The sequence below is a fragment of the Thunnus maccoyii genome, chromosome 12, assembly GCF_910596095.1.
Source record: "Thunnus maccoyii chromosome 12, fThuMac1.1, whole genome shotgun sequence".
Classification (NCBI taxonomy): domain Eukaryota; kingdom Metazoa; phylum Chordata; class Actinopteri; order Scombriformes; family Scombridae; genus Thunnus; species Thunnus maccoyii.
In genome coordinates, this window is record NC_056544.1 from 16,406,539 (window position 1) to 16,426,731 (window position 20,193).

Genomic DNA, 20,193 nt, shown 5'->3' on the forward strand with positions numbered 1-20,193 from the left:
TAATGTTCTTGCACCTTGTAATTTATCTTCAAATGTTATGATTGACAGGTGCCGTCTTTCGATTATCTTGGCATTTGAACATCATCATTATTAGGCTTTCATTAGCCAAATCCAATTAACTTGCACAGGAGTCATATCTGTATGTTGGCTGTGGGATTAAGCATAGTTAAGTCCTGGTCTAACACAAAAGTATGAGACCACTGACAGATAACATCCCATTCCTTAGAAATCCTTCCTCCCAATCAAAGGCTGTGTCCATGGAAACAAATCCATAACAAGGCACTGACACACCTGATGGAATATTGTCCTTAGAGTCTTGTTTATCCAGCGCCTTCATGTATTGAATGTGCTACAAATGTGCAGTGCAGAAAAAAAAAAAGTTAACAAATACTTTAGGTGCAGGTGAGGCCGTTGATGATATGATCCCCCACACTTCTGTAGGTAGACACTATTCATTATGTCAGAATAACAAGCTGACAATATCACTCTGTTTTGCTGTATCTCCCAAATTTATGCAAGCACACACACAGACCATTGAGAGTGGTTGTAGTGGGGCAGCTGTGCCAGGTTCTTTAAAGGGAGTGTGGACCAGGGGGTGTGTAACTGGTGTCCCTGGTGGGCTGAATCCAGGTCATCTTTTGAAGTGACTGCTAATCCCTTTAATGCAAACTACATGCCCCACTTGCTGCGCTCTGTTTAAAACACGGCCTTGGACTCTCTAAACTGGCATGGACTAGACACACCTGTCACAGAGTCATCAGCACGCATGCATGAACAAATACACACACGCCTCAGTGCACACATACATTTTGTCCTGCACATAGGCACATAATTAAGTGCACAGGTATGTAAAATGATGTTGTTGCTGCTTCACTAGTTTTTCAAATGTAACAGGGAGAAAAAGACAATCTAAAATGATTACTGCAACCTCAGTGAGAAGGTTTACCAAAGCAGTCACCTTCAGTCCTGTTGGTGCAGAATCCCTTGGGCAGTGCTAGGAGACGACTATTAGCCCCCCTCGCATTCATTCCTCCCCTCTTTACCCTTTCAGCTGCCTCCATATAAAGCATTTAAACACCTCGACAGCTTTCCTTTCAGCTAGGGCGATTACTTCCCGACAGGTGGGGTAATAAGCTGTTTGACGGGGAGCAGGAGTGTGACCCCTGTAAGGGTTAGCGTGGCTCGCCTGGGCCCTGCTCTCCCTTTTTTAAAGAGGCGGCCCCGGACAGCTCCTCTGCTTCCCTCTCTCCTCTCTTGCTGAAATAAAGCTCCTTTAAGTGAGTCTGGGAGGAGACTCCCCACGGGACGCTCTTTCTCTCTCCCCACCTCACCTCCTCCCCCTCCTCACACTCCACCAATCCCCTACCCCCCGGTGAAGACATCCTTGGCGTTGCTGAGGAGGGACAGGAGCACGGCAACCTTATTAATGAATGCGGCCCATTACCCGTCAGCCTGGCTCCTCGGCGACTCCCAGAAGCCCCTGCAGTACGTGACTTCAAATGGCAGGATATTGACACGGGGAGAGCAAAGCGGCTAGGACTGAGTGTGTGTGCCTGTGACTGTGTGTGTGTGTGTACGCGGAAGAGTGAGAAACAGAGAGAGAAAATTTGTGCTCAACTGAGTGTGCATGCCTTTGTGTGAGTGTGCCAGTGTGTCTAGGTGTGTGTGTGTGTGTCTGTGGACCCCAAAGGAACGTAGCTCCTTGGATATAATGTAGGGCTCGTAACAGCTATTAGAGGGGAAAATAACCCCTCTGGGGAATGGCTCCCCCCTCTGCATGTCCCAGCTCTGTCTGACACACACTGCATTCTACCTTTTCCTTAAACATGCCAGGAGTTTTCTCACTGAGGGCTTTCTCAAGGACGGTATTAAACGACTTCAGTGGCTGTGGCAGCCATGCAGACTAAAGGGAAATAGAGGAAAAGAGGGGGAAAAAATGTTAAAAGAAAATGAAACTGATACCTTTATCTCTGTGGATACTGAACTCTGCAGAGTAGCTATAAACTGTTTTGTGTATGAGTATGGATGGTGGAAGGGAGGGAGGGGGGAGGAGGAGTGTGGAAATTCTCTTTCGAATCGTCATCCTTGTCAAGTTCTTCAAGTAACCCCCCGCACCAGCGCTGGAGAAGTTAAATACCTACCAACTACAAATGTCAAATTCGATCTGAAACACACAACTTGCAGCTTATGCAAGAAAATGACCAAAATGTCCAGCGCCCTAGCAAGGAGGATGTCACTAATGGTGTCACACCAGAATCACTGCAATTTAGGATTAGATTCCCTCCATTAAGCCTTTTAGCTCTCATCTCAACTCCCTCTTTCAACGCCATCCTATTCCCCCTGAAACTCTGCCATTCCCCTTATCATCCATTTCCTTCCCTTCTATCCAACCCTTAATCTCTTCCTCGATCCTTTCAACCACCTGCTGGCCACACAGGCCTGCTGCAGGGCCAAGTTACCAGCAGTGTTCAGGTAAACCATAGCAGTCAATTCTCCACTAAATTAAATTTTGCTCTGATCAATAATGCACACCCGCTTCTCCCTTATGAAGACTGGCTGCACTGGCTCAGAGCGAGCCTCTTCCTCCTCTCCTATTCTCTCACCGACTCTGTGCCACCGTTAAACCACCGCTTTCATCTGATTACATCACCCTACTGCAACCCCCTCAGGGGTAGTGGAAGAGGAGGGAGAACACCCGGCAGGGGTCTTGTGTACCCATGCAAACAGGTGCAACACGTCTTAGGAATTTAATGCCGCTGCAGAGAGGGAAAGGGTGAGAAAAAATGAGGAACGATTGGGTAAGAGCAGAGAGCGGGAAAGTGCAAGGAGGCTGGGGAGTTGATTTATTAACTAATCATTCTTTATGTCGTTCCCCATTGCTCTGGTCTCCATCGATAGCACCCGGTCTCCAGTGAGGCAACAGAGGTGCATCTCTTACATCAGCTCTGCAGAGGAAGGCCAGTGGACTCGCAGACACATTCTCTCTTTCATCTGATCTCGCTGTATTAAAGATAATCTTCACATTGTCCAACATCACAGAGAGAGGATGTAAAGCTTAATCGCAACGCTAACAATGTTTGATTAGCATAAAGTTAATACCTGCAGAGCACATGTTAAGTGCATTGTGTCTGCACCACTACCTGGTGTTATCCAGCATGTAACATTAAACCCAGGCTTTATCGAGTTGTTAGAGAGCTGAGTGAGCAATAATGACTTTTTAAGCCATGGCCTTTTCAAGGCTTCACAAAGCAGTGTGCACTTTACACAAGAGTGGAGCTGACCAGTAAACTGACCAGAGTCTGACGCATTTCGCATCCCTCAAGTTCTAAGTGTTGTATTGTCAAATGTTAATTGAAAAAATGGATTAATGTTTAGAAAGGTGTCAACTAATACAGTTAAAAATGCTTTAATTACATTGTATTAATGATAAGGGTCTTTGTATGTTAGAACTGCTAAATCTGAGTCTAAACTAATAAATTCGAAAAATAAATAAAGTTGATCTATAATTCATCTTTTAACTGGTGCTCATAGATATAAACTCATTAACAGTAATTGATCAAATTTTGTTCACCTGGTAATTAATGCTTTACATCGTTTAAAAGTGTTGTTCTTTTGAGGCAGGAAGAACTGCCACTTTAGAAAAGGTATTTCATTGTTAAGATGTTAAGATGCATCATTTTGTGACTTCAAAACATATACACAACTGCAAGTAAAACATTTTTCTTAAATTAAAACGTGTTTATTTTTATTGAACTCATTAATTAGCTAATGCTAGTAAAGACTTTTTTTTTATCATAAATGGTTACTCACTCACAGTAAAGATTACTCATTAAAGAAACTATTTAATTAAAAAGATTTAAGCAAATTCATTTGAACTCCTACAGCTTAAGTGTCTTGTTTAGTTGATCTATAATCAAAAATTTGAAGGAACACTCAAAACTGTAAACATCCCCCTCTAAGCTCTGATTAGAAGTGTTATCAGTCTGCGCCAACTTTCTCTCTTACCCCACATGTCTTACAATATTCTGCATAGCTGCATCTAGAGCACAGGGAGTGTGCACAAAACCACTGAGACCTGTGCATTCCCGTAGTCATCACTCAGGAATTTAATTAACGCATAGGAGAACGTCACCAAATGATTCTAAAACAAAGAACCTGTGGTCCCTCTTCTACACACTAAACTGCAGGGGGACTTTAAGCAATGAAAACACTTGGAAATTTAAGCTCATTTATGTTAGCGTAATGTTTGAAGCCCCTGTGATGAACAATGGACTTCAATCAGTGACGACCGCACTGCGTCTTGGTTTATTTGTGAAAATTCTGCCACTGTGTAAAGTGTTTTCTTAGCATTCAAGACTGCTCCGGAGAAAGACAAGAGTGCTGCATTCTTCCTTGATCTTTAATGGTGTGTTGAACTCGGTCCAGTATTGACTCAGTCCTCCCTTTGTGCATTCCCTACTGTTGACCAGTCCACTGAGGGAGTAATCCTTCCCTGCTTTGACCTCAGGCCAAGCTTACTGCTGGCTAGTTTAGCCAATGAAGAACACAATCAAATAAATAAATAAAACAGCAGTTGGCATTCTCCACAGTCATCACTTATCAGGCCATAGGGAGGGCTGACCCCAAACACTGTTGTGCCACAACCGGCCTGGTCTCCTTGGTAACAGACTGTCTTGTTTGAAGTGAGGTGGCCGGGGAGTCATAGTCATACTGTAACAGCACCAGGCTCGGGTGGAGTTGACAACAACAATGGATTTCAATGTCTTCCATGTGTGTCATCTTGTGTCTGGTCATATTTGCACCGAATGCTTGTAAAAAAAAATATATAATAAATCCATAACGCTTGAAATGCTTTGATTAGATGTCTAACTACCCAAACCAAATACTTTTGAGGTGTAACTGGAGATGACGGACCACCCTTTTTGTGGGCTGGTGCTTTGTAGCTCCAAATGATACTCATTACCCTGTCTAAGTAGACAAGTGAATGGTACTAGAAACACACTATGCAGTGATCCCGCTGTTTGACTGAGGTAGCAAAACAACTGCACAACTGCTGTGTTATTATGGGGCCTCATTAAGTGAGGAGAGAGTGGGAGACGGGGAGAGGGAAAGCAATAGAGAGAAGGCCAGTGAGAGGGAGAGAAAAGAGAGGAAGAAAAAAAAACAACAACACAAGAGAGCGATACCAACTGTATTCTGAGGTGATAGCAACACACAGATGCCTTTCCAGCCAAAATGAAGACTATGACTAAAGAACCCAATTAAGGGCTTTCTTAGGGGAGCCATCTTGGGAGGGGGATGGGTCTTCCTGGGACATGAGCCCTGGGCTACATCCTCTAATTAGACAGAGCGAGGTGGGAGGATCTCTGCCTGTCACTGGGAGGGAGATGGGGTCCATGGGGTTCCACATGTCAGTCCCAGAAACAAAACACAATTACTCTCACATTTAACCACTTCAGTCAGGGACAGACTTTGACTAGGGATGCTACAGAGCGCATCCCCCCCCCTCCCCCCTCCCCTCATTCTTTGCTAGATATGCCACTTCATAAATGCGGAGATTTTTGAGGACTAAATTTTTGTCTCGCATTTCCACGCTTCACTGAGAAGGCAAGAGTTGATCTGCACTCTCATGTTTTCCCACTGAATGTAAGAGCGAATCATAAAAATTAGCTTCTAATTGACCGACAATTGGTGTCATTCAGCATCCTTTTCCAAAACTGAAGAGTTAAATTACTCTGGTGTTGCAATGTGCGAATATGAAATTCGAGAGGGAATAATTGTTCTAATGCTGTTTATTTTGGCCTTCGCTGCATTTTGTTAACATCAACAGCATAATAGACACTTGAAAATCAAATCGCTACAGACAGTAAATTAAACCTGTGGTGAATTTCCTGAGACGAGCTTAAAATGGTATTTATCAAAGTTGTTGAAGAAGTCAACTAAGAAAGTAAAGAAGACATGTTTGAGGGAGAGATCCGGTGATGGATTCTAGCACAGTACACCAAGCGTCTCCTCTTTGTTTGGATTTAACTTTCCCCAGTGGTGCAACAGAGGAAAAAGAAAAAAAAGCACAGCTCAAAGGCTTCTGGGAGTTTTTGTCATGTCTCCCTCCAGACAATGTGTTTGCATGCACATATCAGACCCTGGGAGAGACAGAGACAAAGACAAATACATACAGCACGCACACAGATGTATACACACAAACACGTATTCACACGCACACACTGAGAGAGAGAATATCCTCCCAGGATCATTAGGTCTGTCATGCTGTCTAATTCTGATCCACCTACAAAACTAGAACACCACAATTGTGATACATCACTAGTCATCTAAGGGTGTTAACGTCCCCATTTACAGTGCAGAGCAGTGTGTGTACAGTGTTGTACATAATTATAAATAAGCTTAAATATTAATGATGGCGCCTCACAAGCAGCCATTTGTTTTTCTAATTCATTGTTCTTGTATTTTGTAGTGCAACTTTTTGAAATGGTGACAGAATTCTGAGCACCTGGGGTGAAGAAGAAGAAAACAAGTTGTCATATAAAAGGAGAAAAAAAAAATATATACAACTTTCAAAAGCGTGAAGAGCTGTCATACTTGGCAGATCAAGATATTCAGAGAAAATGTGGTGTTTGAGAGTTGCTTAGGGACAAACACATGAAGCTTTGCTTTTGTGCGACACTTTTGGGACGTGGGGCAGTAAGGGCGTTTTTGGGGGCATATTTTAAAATTCATTACAAAAAAAAAAAAAAAAAACTTCCAGGGAATTAGGTGTCTGTGCGTCATACTGGTCTAAGTTATGACATGCCATTTTTTAGAAAGGAAAAAGAACCTGAATTATTGTTTTTAAGATCATTCACAGAATCAACTTTAGAAATTTCATGTATTCTAACATGATTATTAATGCAAAAACTCATTTCTTTAACTCATCTCATGCACTCGTTTCCTCTGCTGCTTTCTCCGACTGTCCATCTCTCATTTTCTCTCCCTATTTCCCTGCTTAGACGTACGTTATGACATGCATAGCTGTTTACACTGACCTGGTGACCATGAAGCCTATAAATATGCTTAATTAAAACAGTGGAATTGGTCACAGCTTGGCAATAATGGCTATCACACGGGGAGAGGAGAATCTCATTTGTGTGGGGAAGTAGAACATGATGCAGATGTGCTCTTGTCACTTTCAGCACTCATTAAGGCCAGGGAGCTTTGGATTGTCTTTGAAGGAATCCTTTTAAAAGACACTCCAATTAAGGTACGTGTCCTGCGGGCGTCTGAGGAGAGGGAGAAGTCATGCAGTACCCCAGTCCTTCCACTCCTCCGTCAATCGCGGCGCGACTTAACACATGACTTACAATCTCGTGTCACTTCCAAGGAATGATAATGAAATTGGAGGATGGAGGGAATAAAAGACAGCCCAGCTTAAGAGGGACAAGGGAATCTTAGGCAGAAAATGTCATCTTCACTGTTGTGTAACTTCAATCTCATTGTCTTGTCTTTGGAGGAATTGGGATCATTGGGAGAGAAGCCTCCAATTGCAGTCCTCCAGTACACGGCACTGCTAGAGGAGCTGAACTAGTGTGTTTCTTCACAAATGAACTGCACTCAGAGAAATGTCAGATTTAAGCTGTGGCTAATACTGCGCATCCATCAGTTAATGAATCTGGCTAATTAATCCAGCCTAGCAGCATTGTCAGTGGCTCAGTTCCTTCCGCAATGTGAAAAGCTACTGTATCTGAAGCCAACGCAAAGGGAAAAGGAAGTTTATTATCAAGTTTCACATTGCAATGTGGTCTTTGCTAGAAGAACCCAGGGACATTTTTTCTCATATGGGGACAGGCAGGAGAGAGAGAGAGAGAGAAGCTGCTTTTAAAATGAGAGGCCAGTGGATCTTATTTGGGTGAGAGGATATAGTGAAGCTATGTCTCCTAGTTGCTCAAGGGGTGGGCAGTAGTTGAGGGTCAGAGAGAGCGCTGCACAGCCAGCTCCCCATCAGCACCTCATGAAATATCTAGACATTGCTCCATATTTTAATGGGGTGAGGGAGAGGGATGCGCAGGGTGGAGGCTGTGTGTGTGTGTGTGTGTGTGATGGTGGAGGGGAGTCCTCTGGAGAATTTTGAGGGGAATGGTGGTCTACGCATCTCAGTGCTTATTTTTTGTCTGTGAAAGAGGAAAGAGAGAAATGGAGGGAGAGCAAGAGAGATTATTCTCTTCTGGAATCTGGATTCTGGGGCACACAGGCCCAGGAGTCAGTCAATCTGGCCGGTCTGAGGGGGGCGGCTGGGCGGGGGGTCCTAGGAGGGCTGATTAGACGGATGCTCTCCCATCATCCATCTCGACAGGCTGGCGAAAATTGGCTAGCCCCTCGCAGGGTAGAGTTCACGGGGGGAGGCGGTGGGGGAGGATGTGGAGTGGTGCACTGGATACCTGTCACAGCCTTTGGTCTGTTTCAGGATCTCAGCAGCAAATTAATAAAATATCGTTCCTGCTTCCCTTTACCTGCCGTGGCAGCTCTCCCTCTCGCCGCTCCTTCTCCCAGCTTGCACTGGCCCTTTGACCCTTCCGACTACTGTGAGAGATGAGGAGCCCAGGCAGCCGGCGAGTGGGCCAGAGTGTCAGGGAGAAATAGGGAGAAAGTCCAAACTCAAGAGCTGGCAAAGAGAGAGAGCTTCCACTTCTCTCACTGCTGGAAGACAGCTCCACTTCAGAGAGACTGACAAACGACTGCCCCGTGTCAGTGAGACATTTTGAAGTGTGATGCATGGGAAATGGCAACCGCAAACAAACAACAACCAAAAGCAAGACTCCAGCCTGTGCTGTTTGTTGAAGGCTTAAGCTATAGACAGTGAAAAGGCAAATGCAACATCCAACATTACTAAGTTCAGGAGTTGCATCGCAAGATAAAAATGTATGAAAAACAAACAAACGTAACTTTGAAAGCTCGGAGTTGGTCACAGTATAAATAAACTGTGGATTTATCTGTGTGAATGTGATAAGAAACAGTATGTGTGTGTGTATCTATATGTAATATGTATATATGTCGAAGTGAGTGTGAGCATGCGCTCACTTGGGACTGACTTTAGAGTATGGCACAGGTTGAGCATAATGATCGTCTTATCCCCCAAGCTCGTTCCTGCTCTCCTTTCATAACCCCTTGTTTCACAACAAAGTGCCATAGATCTTTCATGTTCTGCTCTTGTCTCTTCACACACAGAGTGTAAAACAATATAATCATGCATGAAACAACAGCTCCGGGAGGCGGAGATCGCTTCATTCCAAAAAATGTCAAACAAAAAAAGTAGGAAAACATCCCCTGGTTATTTGAGATTGTTTACAGGTACCTGCAACCCTGGCAATATAGAGAACACTCGTACCAATGAGAGATGAAAATGTGATAAATAGGAGGCCTTGGCATGAATGAAAAGACTCCACATTGGCAGTTTGGAGAAGCATGAGGCTTGTTAAATAACCTTCTCCATTGTGGAGTTGCATGATCAGGACTTGTTTTATTCATGGTTGCAGTGCTCAAATGACCAGTAGATAATGATCACATTCACCTTCCTCCTGGCAGACACACACCTCTGTGTTTACAACCTGAATCTCAATATAAAAATCGTTGCCGATCAATGGGCAGCCAAGCTCTGTATACTTCCTCTGGCTACCTGCTAATACCTAGTGCTGCTAATCCAAGTTTCAGATAGATGTATTTGGAGGATATGGTCAGGAGCTATCAGTTTCTCTCTGCGCTTTAAGGCAAATTAAGAATAATTCCAGTGATTGGATTGAACAAGGTGGTTATAGACTACTCATATTTTAATGATTCAGTTTCAAAAGGTAATAGAAAAAGATCTGGATATTAGAAGTGTGCCATGTGTATGGTAGAGAATCCCCCAAACAAAACAGAGCTGCTTGAAAACACCACCACTGTGAAATAATATAATAAGGTCTGTTTCATTTTTTCAGGTTCTCCAAGGACCAAAGAAAAAGATTGCTAGAAAATGGATTATCTCTCTAACATTGCGAGTTCATAAGTCCAACTACTAACTTTGTTGAAGGGCAGATACAGTCTCCCAGAGGACAAAGCTCATATTTAGCCATGAGGCCTCCTCTGTGATTAGGAGAGGAGATGCAGGCATATTGACTCAACTGTGTTTTTGCCTCTGCACTGTATGTAATTACCTCTTCAAAAACGAGCATTCCACTAATCCTCTAATTCCAGATATTTTAGTGCTCTGCTGGTCTAATAAGCAAATCAAATCATATCTTCACATCACAAATGAGTTTTGGAAACGGACTGAAATAATTCCTTCTGAGTCTCTCATCCCAGCCGGGAAGGAGGGGATAGCTGGAGTGCGGTGAGTGGTGTTTAGTGTTTGTTAAGCTGTCATGTGTGATTAGCGGCTGCAGTTTTATGCTGGTGGCCATTTGGCTCCCCCAGCCTGAGGCTCACCTGTAACTCTGTCTGGAAGAAGAACTTTTGCGGGCACTGCGAGCAGTCATAGATCTTATCCTCCTGGCCGTGGGCAGAGAAGATGTGCTGCTGAAGCTTATTGGCCTGGACAAACACTGCTCACATAGGGGAAGGAGACACAAGGACAGAGGAGAAAAAATATGTAATTGTTAGTGCATACTTTAAATACTTTCCGAGTGCAGTGCATGCTGTATTTTAAAAAATTGTCACTGCAAGATGCCTCTACTCTCCGCTTCTTATTGTCGACTGTTGTAAATTAGAGTAGGGCCTTGTTGCCTGCATTAACGGAACAAAGGCAACATCTTAATTGCATCTGCTTGAATAAAAACTGAAGACAGATTATGTCAAATGGCAAGGAAAATTACTTAATTACAAACAAATGAATTCACTATCAACAATATAAAAAACATTGTTATGAGATATATAATTGAAAAAAAAAAAACAGAGAACAATTTAGATGTTAACAGCGAAACTAGAGTGGTCATATTCATGGCACTAGAGCTAGCGAATGCATAATGTTTTGGGAATAATGATGCTCTTTATTTAGCACTACTGTGGGGACAACAAGCCGGAAAATAAACAACCACAAAAAATTGGCATGGCTTCAAGTGCAAAACATGGCCTCCATTAGTCTACATCGCTAATTATATTGACAATATAAATATTCATGGTGTTGCACTACTTATTCATGCAGACTCGGACTACATTCACCATCATATAAACACACAACTCGCTGGCACTTAAAACATATACTATATATTTGTGCTTTAATTAAGCGATAGTCCACGCTGGAAAGCTAAGGGGGGATGCAATTGTGTGCGTCTTGAGTGCATGTGTCTTGTGTGCGTGGGTGTGTGTGTGTGTGTGTCTTTGCATTCTCCAAGGAGCACTTCAAACATGCCGTTTGTTATCCCAGACCCTTGTGCTTTAAGGACGGCTGTCTAATCTCAAAGGTCTGGATGCTCTGGAAAAGTTAGCATGTGGGGGCTTCATTTGAATTTCTTACAGCTCAAAATAACTTTTCTTCTAATGCATGCACCGTGGGGCCACAAGGAGAGGAAAAGAAAAAGCACAGCCACAAAAGGTGAGGTGTCTGTCGGAGACGGCTTCGGGGTCGCTACAGCCCCGTGGCGGGGCTCTGCAACATTAACGTGTCCCAATTTGAGCTCACCTGGGAGAGCGGTTATTAATTATTGAGCTGCGTACACTTGAGACGCACTCGGCTTCATTGAATGTCACACTTCTGACCTGGGAAATAAAAGTTTAGATCGAGACCACAGCAGACACACTGCAGTGATGCTTTCAGACTGCTAATGCCTGGGTGACAGCTGTCTCAGGAATATGGCAGCATGTTAACCAGAAATGAACGAACCTCCTCTAATGAACAAACAACAACTCCATGGTCCATTTCTGAAACTAATGACCACAGCAATATGAAGATAAACATAATTGCAGATAGATGGCTGGTTTTACTGTCGGTTACAAAACATTTCCGCTCAAGGTTAAGGCCTCGGCCATCATGCATATTTGTGCCTCGGTTATGCTCTGAAAATGATGACAATTTTCTTTGTGGGGAATACATGCTCTGACAGAAAAAAATGCACTGATAAACAATAGCTTTTTTCTTTCGCTGTGTTTTGTCTGCATATACTGTACAGAAACAGGTCACAGCAGCTGCAGGAAGCCTTCATTATGTCTTTGGCTAGAGGAGGAAAAAGTCAATACAGCAAAAATAAAAATGGATTTGAGACTTGGGGGGCCTTCAAATACTGTACAATAGGGCTAAACACAGCTGAGATGTCAAGTTAGCTGTTTCTCCCTGTTTACATCTGATCCAGTTCCTGCACGAGACACATTTAATCAGCTACTGTATGCATGTATCAATTTACAGCCCAGCATTGATTCATATGTAAGTCGACGATGGCGACTGATTTAAAGTGCCAGAGTCCAAAATGCACTAGAAAATAAAGTAGGAGCAGTAAATACTGAATTGGTTTATGACACAGTTAAGACACTTAAGATAAAGGTATAAATTGTGGCTCAACAACTTTTTTTTAGATAATTTGTATAGTTCCGTTTTGGCAAGGCTTTGGTCACATTTATTATTACTAAAGCTGACTGCAAAATTCACATTTTTCTTATGTAAACTGTCCTGACATTTTAATTAGTAGTGAGAATAACAATTCAGACACATGCTTTGTCTTCATCATCACTCCTTAAAATTAGCATGCAACATATAATAAAGGGATAAGCTGAATTGGGCAATGAGGGAACACTGTATTGGTATTTGGCAACATGTGACACACGTGAAATATGCCATTGCAATGCCCATTTAGAAGAGGAACAGAGGCATGTCTTCCTACTGTAGAGGGTTAAAATGAGGACATAGAGAAACGGGGAAGAAATAATCCAAAACCACATCCAAACAGGATCAGTGGCTGGCCATTGTGTCTCTCCCTGCTGAGAATGAGAGAGAATAAGGGAGAGAGGGAGGGAGGGAGAGAGGGAGAGAAAGAGAGAGGGAGAGAGAGAGAGAGAGAGAGAGAGAAAGAGAGAAAGAGAGAGAGAGAGGGAGAGAGGGAGAGAGAGAACTTTGTGGAGTTTGTTGGCTGTGGAGCCAGAGCAGAGCGGCGCTGAACAGAGCGCTGAGCCGGGTTGGGCGTCAGGGGTGTCAGGGCTGAGGGGGCTGAGGGGGCTGAGGGGCCAAGGTCTCCTCGCTGTGGGGGATATTAAGCCCTCTGATTAGATCTCAGGGGCCGCCCATGGCAGACGTCTCCTTTACTACAGGCCCCAGCTCATCTTTATTTTGGCAGGGTGGTGCTCTCTGCAGGCTGCACTGCACCAATACTAAGCTGTTTGTGCAGGGAGGAGAAAAAAAAGTTTATCCTTTTTCCACCCTTTCTCCTTTTCATTTATTTATTCGTCTAGCCTACATGTGTTCATTTCTGCCTAATCCAAGAGTTCACAATGCAGAGGCTGATCCAAGTGTTCTGAGGCAACACAAACAAGTCAGCTGGGGAAGTTGATTTAGAGCTATAAGCTGATAACTACTAATTTTTGGGTTAAAGCTAAGCCTATGTAGGCTTTTGGATGCAAAATGTCACATTCGAACATAACGCACCAGCAAATTTTGGGCTGAAACTAAACAAAAAACTAATTAAACTACTGTATTTGTCAGACTCTTGCGGATTTGAAAGCAGAGCATCCTGTAGTTTTTCAAGTTTGTACTTCATGCTGTGACATAAGTAAAAGACAAGCATATAAACACACGCACACACACACACACACACACACACACAAACACACATACACACACGTACGACTTTCATCAGGCACACTTTCTTCTGTTTTGTTTGTCTTAAGCACATATTCCCAATCACAATTTCCACACCAGCCCTCACTACTGCTCCTAAGGGTGCAGGCAGACACTTCTAGCTGCAGGCTCCCCCACTTCTGAAACCTGTCAAATCTGTCCTGGGAGAGTCAGCCTCTCTCTCATCATCCAGGGGCTTATGGACCTCTCTCCATTTACCCTCCCTCCCTTACACAGTTCTCTTTTCCTCCTCCTCTTCCCCTCTTTCATCTCACATCCAAACTTGCCAGTTGCAACCTTCTCAGCTTCCTCCAAGTTTTGTCTCCTTTTCTCCTCTATTTTGTCTCCCCTCATCTACTGTCTATGACTTACTTTTCCCCCATACTTTTCCTCCGGTCTGTTTTGTGGTATGATTTGTCCTCTCTCTGTTTCCCTTCAGTGTGGATTGGGGATAATCAGGTATGTCAAAGAATGACAATCACTTTCTACCTCCCAGTGAGTTTTGGGTCACATGGGGTAGATCAAACTAAAACATGGGCATCAAGTGGGGGGTGATCTTTTGAACAAAGAGTAACCTTGTTAATCAAGAGACCCAGCCTCTGTCACTGCCGCCACCTAGTTTGATCAAAGTTTTGCTTCTATGTTCAGAGTCATTATGGCTGTAATAGGGATCCCTTTACATATGTAAATAATTTTTTTTGGAATAGTGTATGCAATTATTCAACAGTATCTCATCCATATTGATGTTAGCTAAAAAGGACCAAACAAAACAATAAATATCTCATAGTGAATTGTAAAAATTAGACTTTTATGTCCAGGAAGGGAAAGTAACTAATTAGATTTACGTAAAAACTTAAGTACAGTTTTGGACATTACTTGACTATTATCATTTTATGCTACTTTATACTTCTACTACTCTTCATTTCAGAGTGAAATATTGCTATTTCTACTTAACCACATTTAGCAGACAGCTATAGTTATTAGTTTACATAGAAATCATATGGTCGTTAATTAACTTACTACCCAACAGTTTAATTTTGCTCCACATTGAACCTACAACATGAAAATGCTGCTTACATGCTGTTAATGCATAATAATCCAGTAATATTACATGTGGAGCCTTTCTGCATAATGAGCTCTTGTATTTGTGATATTTTGCTGACAGGACCGCATGTGGTTATGTTTTGGGCAACAAAAGCAATTTGGTTAAGGTTAAGAAAAAGATTGTGGTTTTTGTTAAATGCTAATAAAGTAAATATGTTGTGTCACTGTTGCCTTTTTCAACATTAAACCAAGACCACAATTGCAACCATTTAAGCAAGCACTGAAAATGCCTCAACAAAACCACAAAAAAGTTGAATAATGCTTTAGTTGCTACAAACAGATATTGTAGGAACACAAATGAAAAACATTGTCTGTGAACATTTAGCAGATATGTTTAGAATCAACATTGTGCGACTTGCCCGATATTGTAATTAAAAGCGTTTCCTCATTATCTTTAAAACAGATCAAAAACAGAATCTGGGCGGCGTTCGCTGTTTCAGATTAGTAGTATATCAACGTAATTTCTATGAGGCAGGGTTGTGTAGATTTTGAATGAAGGACATACTATGGAGAGTTTTAACTTTGCTGTATTTTCTACTTTCACTTGAGTAAATTCAAATCTGTCAAATTGAACACAAAATAAAAATGAAGCCTGCTCAGAATACATTAAACAATATACTGTAAGTCAGTTCATGTCGGGCTGTTAAACCAGTGTTTCTCTGCTTTATGCTCAACTTGAAGAAATATATTCAAGGACAGCTGTCAGCCAATCTCTCAATCCCACCTTTTCCTCCGAGTGCTCTGACTGCAGTCTGCGTGTCCCCTGCATCCCCAACAGAGGGAGGTCTTTCAGTCCATCCTTACCCTCCTCAGCCTGCCTTCCCCATAACCATAGGCCTTCGCCCATCTGTCTGTCTGCTCTGCGACCACTGTCCTGAGGGTGTACTCTGTCTATCCCTCCTCCCCTCTCCCTCCCAGCATCCCTCTCTCTCATGCGCCATGATCGATATGGACGCGGAGGGAGAGGGGGGACCTGTCTGTCAAAGCCGGCGGTGGAAAATGAAGGCTCAGATGAAGGAGGCATGCTCTGTATATTAAATGCTCAGACCCCTGTGAGGGGTGGAGGTGTGGGGTGGGGGGATTCGGGGTGGGGATATATCAATAGGCTTCTGTTAAAAGAGAGATAAGGCAAAAACAGCAATGAGAGAAGTAGAGCAGGGAAGAGGGAGGGGAGTGGAGGGAAAGAGAGATGAAGAAAATGAAGAGGGAGCTGAGCAGTTATGTGGATGAAGAGGTAAAAATGCGAAAGAAAGATATTTGAGTAAAATGCAAAATGTGAGCTAATGATGTTAATTGATGTAACAAGTGGAGGAGAGACACTTTTTTTTCTTCTTTGGGTGAGGGGTGGAGTGCAAGAAACGCAACAGAAGGAAATGAGCTGAGGACCCAAAAAGTGCGAGGAAGAGTAAAGAGCTGAGAAGGGAGAAAGAGTGAAGAGCTGAAGTTAACGACTTTGCAGATTTCATTATAGAGATAGTTAACCCTGTTGACACTGAAGGAGGGCGCTATCCTCTCAGGAGGAGTCCGGTCCTTCCACCTCCACGCACAGAGACAGATGAGATCATTACAGCTATCAGCACCACTGCCATCCACAATTAGCACATCTCCTTTTCTTTCCCCACTCCTCCATCCCCCATCTCCCCTCAGCTCACACTATCTTCCCCCCTGCTCTCTGTCTCTCTCCCCCTCTCACCTCATGACACTTCTTTGGCCTTGATTTGGAGGCAATTTGACTAAATAAAAAGCTACATGCAGCAAACTGCTCTCAGCTTTAGTTGACCTGCTTGCTTGACCTTTCCCAACTCATTTAGAACCCATTTGCCTTTTCACACTCAAAAAAAAAAAAAAAAAAAAAAAAAAAAGGAAAGCTTGGAAATGCAGAGCTTTGCATAGTGAGGATGTAAATGCCTCTAAAGTGAACATGTACGTAAAACCCAACTCTGCCTTTCTAATCTTTTGATCAGTTCATTGGGTTGCAAATCCAAGATACACACGCTCGCATGCACACAAGCACACGCACAATACACACCTGTAAAGCAGACCGGACACTTGAAGGTTCCGCCCATGCCCTCAAAGCTGTGCTCAATCAGGTGGCATTGAAGCTTTGCTGGTGAGTCGAATGACTGACTACAGAGCTTGCATTCATGGTTCAATCCTTCCTCTGTAGAGAAGAAACAACAAAAAACACACAGAAAACATAAGAGGGAAAATAAGCAGAGCATGAATGGCAAAGGAGCCAGCAAATGGCTCACTCTGCTTTGTTTCTTTTCTTTTCTCTTCATGTACTTTTTTTTTTTTTTTTTTACGTGAAATTTCAATTCAACAAATTTTTGACTAATACTTCCACCTGTGATTTTCATGACTCAGACAGGAAATAATATAACGTGTGATCTGCTCCCATCAGGCATAAATTGGATGACCAGCCGGGTTCCTAATCGCTCAGACGAGGCATTGCACTTTGAACATGGTGAGCGTCATCTTTTTGATTAAATTAGATGCAAAATTATTTATTTTTAGAGTCTGCAAATTAAAACACACTTGAAGGGAGTCCAAATGAAGGAAACAGTCATTTGTGCTTTGCAGGTGTGAATCAAAATCAATCCAGAATTGTCAAATAGTCAAATTCCAAAAAGTAAAAATGGTTATTTGGACAAAAATGATAATATTACAAAACCTTCCCATTACTAAAACCTTCGTTTTATGTCATCAAATCATGTCATCGGTTCTTCAGTGTAAATGCACTCACTGTCAAAGCTGTCAAAAGCTGCTTCTTTGTACATATCAACATTTTTAATGCAGTGATACGACAGTGTTTCAAGAGCAGGACAGATTCCCAGTTTATCTACTTGGCATTAGAATTCCCCACACGTCTATCTCCACATTAGACTACCTCAGCCGTGGCCAATGATAGCTTAAATAAATGTCGTTCAGACTGTGAACCTGCACACTCATTTACAGCACAACGATCTGCTGACTCAGACTTCCAGAGAACTGCCCATCTCCAGTGCGTCAATAAAAGGCCTATACACTCTGCCATGGGCTTATACACTCTGCCATCTATCAAATTCCTGCCAAGCCAGACATTAGGCCAGCTACTGCAAGGGGGTGGGGTGGATACACCAGGGACCCATCTAGGGTTTATCCCCAGGTCCCTACAGCCCAGTGCCCACCACATAGGCCCTGGGTACCAGAAGCACGAATACACAATCTACCTAACCAGCTGTGCCCAGCTCGAGCCCTGGAGGATGCAAGTAGAGGGTTAATCGAAGGTGCTTCAGGCAAATCTGGCAAAACAAGTCTGCTGAAAAACATTGCTGCACAATAAACTAGTAACTTGCTATGGACAAGGCATGTCCTGCTTTGTCAGGACATGCTCACCACTAACTTTCCTTTTTAAAATGTTGAGATTAACGTTCCTTTCCACTACAAAAAGTTCACCTGAAACTCACCTTTAAATTTTTCTTTTTTTTGTTCACCATCAATTTCTATTATTCTGTTTGATTTATTATTACTAAAAGCTCACTTGAAAGGACAGAAGCTGTCTAAACTTAAAATACTATGATAATCAAATCAAACTATATCTGAAATGATAAAAAACCCAACTTTTTCTCAAATGAATAATTTGTTGTTGTTTTTCTATGCGCTGCAGACCTTGCAACTTCATGAGCAGAATAAGAGTGAAAAAAATCTTACTTTCCTCACCTAAAGATTGATTCAATAGTGACAAGTGCAACACAGTGACCCCTGATATTCCAGGAAAAGGAAGAGAAGGGAAGAGAAACACATCCGGCAGTGCCAAAAGAAATAGTGGGAGTTTATACAGTACATATTGAACTTTTAACTGTAACATATTACCACATGTTCTTTTACAATCTCTTCTCAATAACATAAACATATGGCATTGTATATCACATAGGGTGGTGTGTACAGCATAAAAACAAACCATAAATTGGGCATCAGCACAAGCTCACAGACTATGTTCCCTCATGACTGTCTGGAAAAAGGTAGAGGCCGATCAAAGCAGCTCATAGTAGTTTGAAAAGGAAATAGTTGATGGCATGTTCTGCAATCATGCATTTGACAGATGAGATATTCTGTAGCCTACATGTGCGTATGTGTAGCAGCAGGCATCAGCGAAAGAGGGGGAGGAGGGTGGCACGAGCGCATCCACACAGCCGTGCAAGAGGATCACTGCCCTCTTTGATCACCATTCACTTTGCTTATCTGTGTTAGGGTGTACACTAAGGTCAAGCATGCTGCAGGGTTCACAGATCTGTTCTTCTGCCATATGCGCAGCCCTTATTTGACCCTAGTGCACAACGCTGTCCCTTTAGAGACCTGGTCTGCTTCATTATGCAGATAACTGTGCACCTGCCTGACTGACCTTGTGTGCGTGCATGTGTGTGTTTATGTCTGTGAGCAGGTGCATCAAGGGAAAATGGCAAGGAGATATGAATACTGTATATTTTCACATTTAAAGAATAAGGCTGGCATCATTTGATATATTCTGTTTGAAAATAAAATCCTATGAAAAGACCAACAATGTTATAGTCTGTCTCTTCATACTTTCCAACTTCCCTACCCTGTCTGTTGCATTTAGCCCAAGCTTGTGCACTCCTACTGAGGATGTAAACCTTTAAAAATTAGGTCACAATTATATATTTTCATTTTTTAAAAAGGCTTTGTAATTTTCTAAAACAGCTGGGCATCGTAGTTTTTAGCTAACATAACTACAAGAGGCATAAGAAGTGCATTTGTTGGGGACTATTTTCATTTGTGGATTAATACACATTTGGTGCACTAGCATGGTGTATTTGGGATTGACTCAAAATAAACTACAGTGCTCATGTTCATTGCAATGAAGGAGCATGTCACTCAGTACAACTGCCTGGCTCATTGATGTGTATCATTTTTGGACAACAATGGCAGGCTACGGACGGCACAGAGGAGTAAGCTCCCTCAGCCATTGGCTACACAGGCAATACTTGTTAGTAGGATTAATTGTTGGTTTTGGTTCTTTTCATGAGATTTGTTGACAATAAGAAAAATGTTTTTGTTGATGTCAATTATATTTCATCCTTTATGACTATAAAAATATTGTGTGTTTTAATGATATTCAGTATATAGTACCACCACCTTTTTCATATCATTATACACAACCCAAATCTGAAACAGTGCTACATTCGATAATGTATAAATAGACAGACAGAAAGAGAAAAGAGCAGTAGAGCTTTGCCTGCGAGTCTATCATGACTGAATTGTGCTCTGTTAGCCCCTGTAATACAGCTTGTGTAGGGCTGGGT

The 20,193-nt window shown here is 42.5% G+C and overlaps 1 protein-coding gene across 6 annotated transcripts in view; it reads right to left on the bottom strand.

Annotated features, from left to right (window-relative positions):
* LOC121909106 (zinc finger protein 521-like) overlaps positions 1-20,193 on the bottom strand; it is a 90,390-nt gene that overhangs the window by 1,599 nt on the left and 68,598 nt on the right. For all 6 annotated transcript variants that reach the window (XM_042429521.1, XM_042429522.1, XM_042429520.1 and 3 more), the window contains 2 exons: positions 16,920-17,051; positions 10,453-10,568 (listed from right to left, as the gene is read on the bottom strand). In XM_042429521.1, the coding sequence (XP_042285455.1) occupies positions 10,453-10,568; positions 16,920-17,051 (248 nt within the window). The remainder of the gene's footprint in view (positions 1-10,452; positions 10,569-16,919; positions 17,052-20,193) is intronic.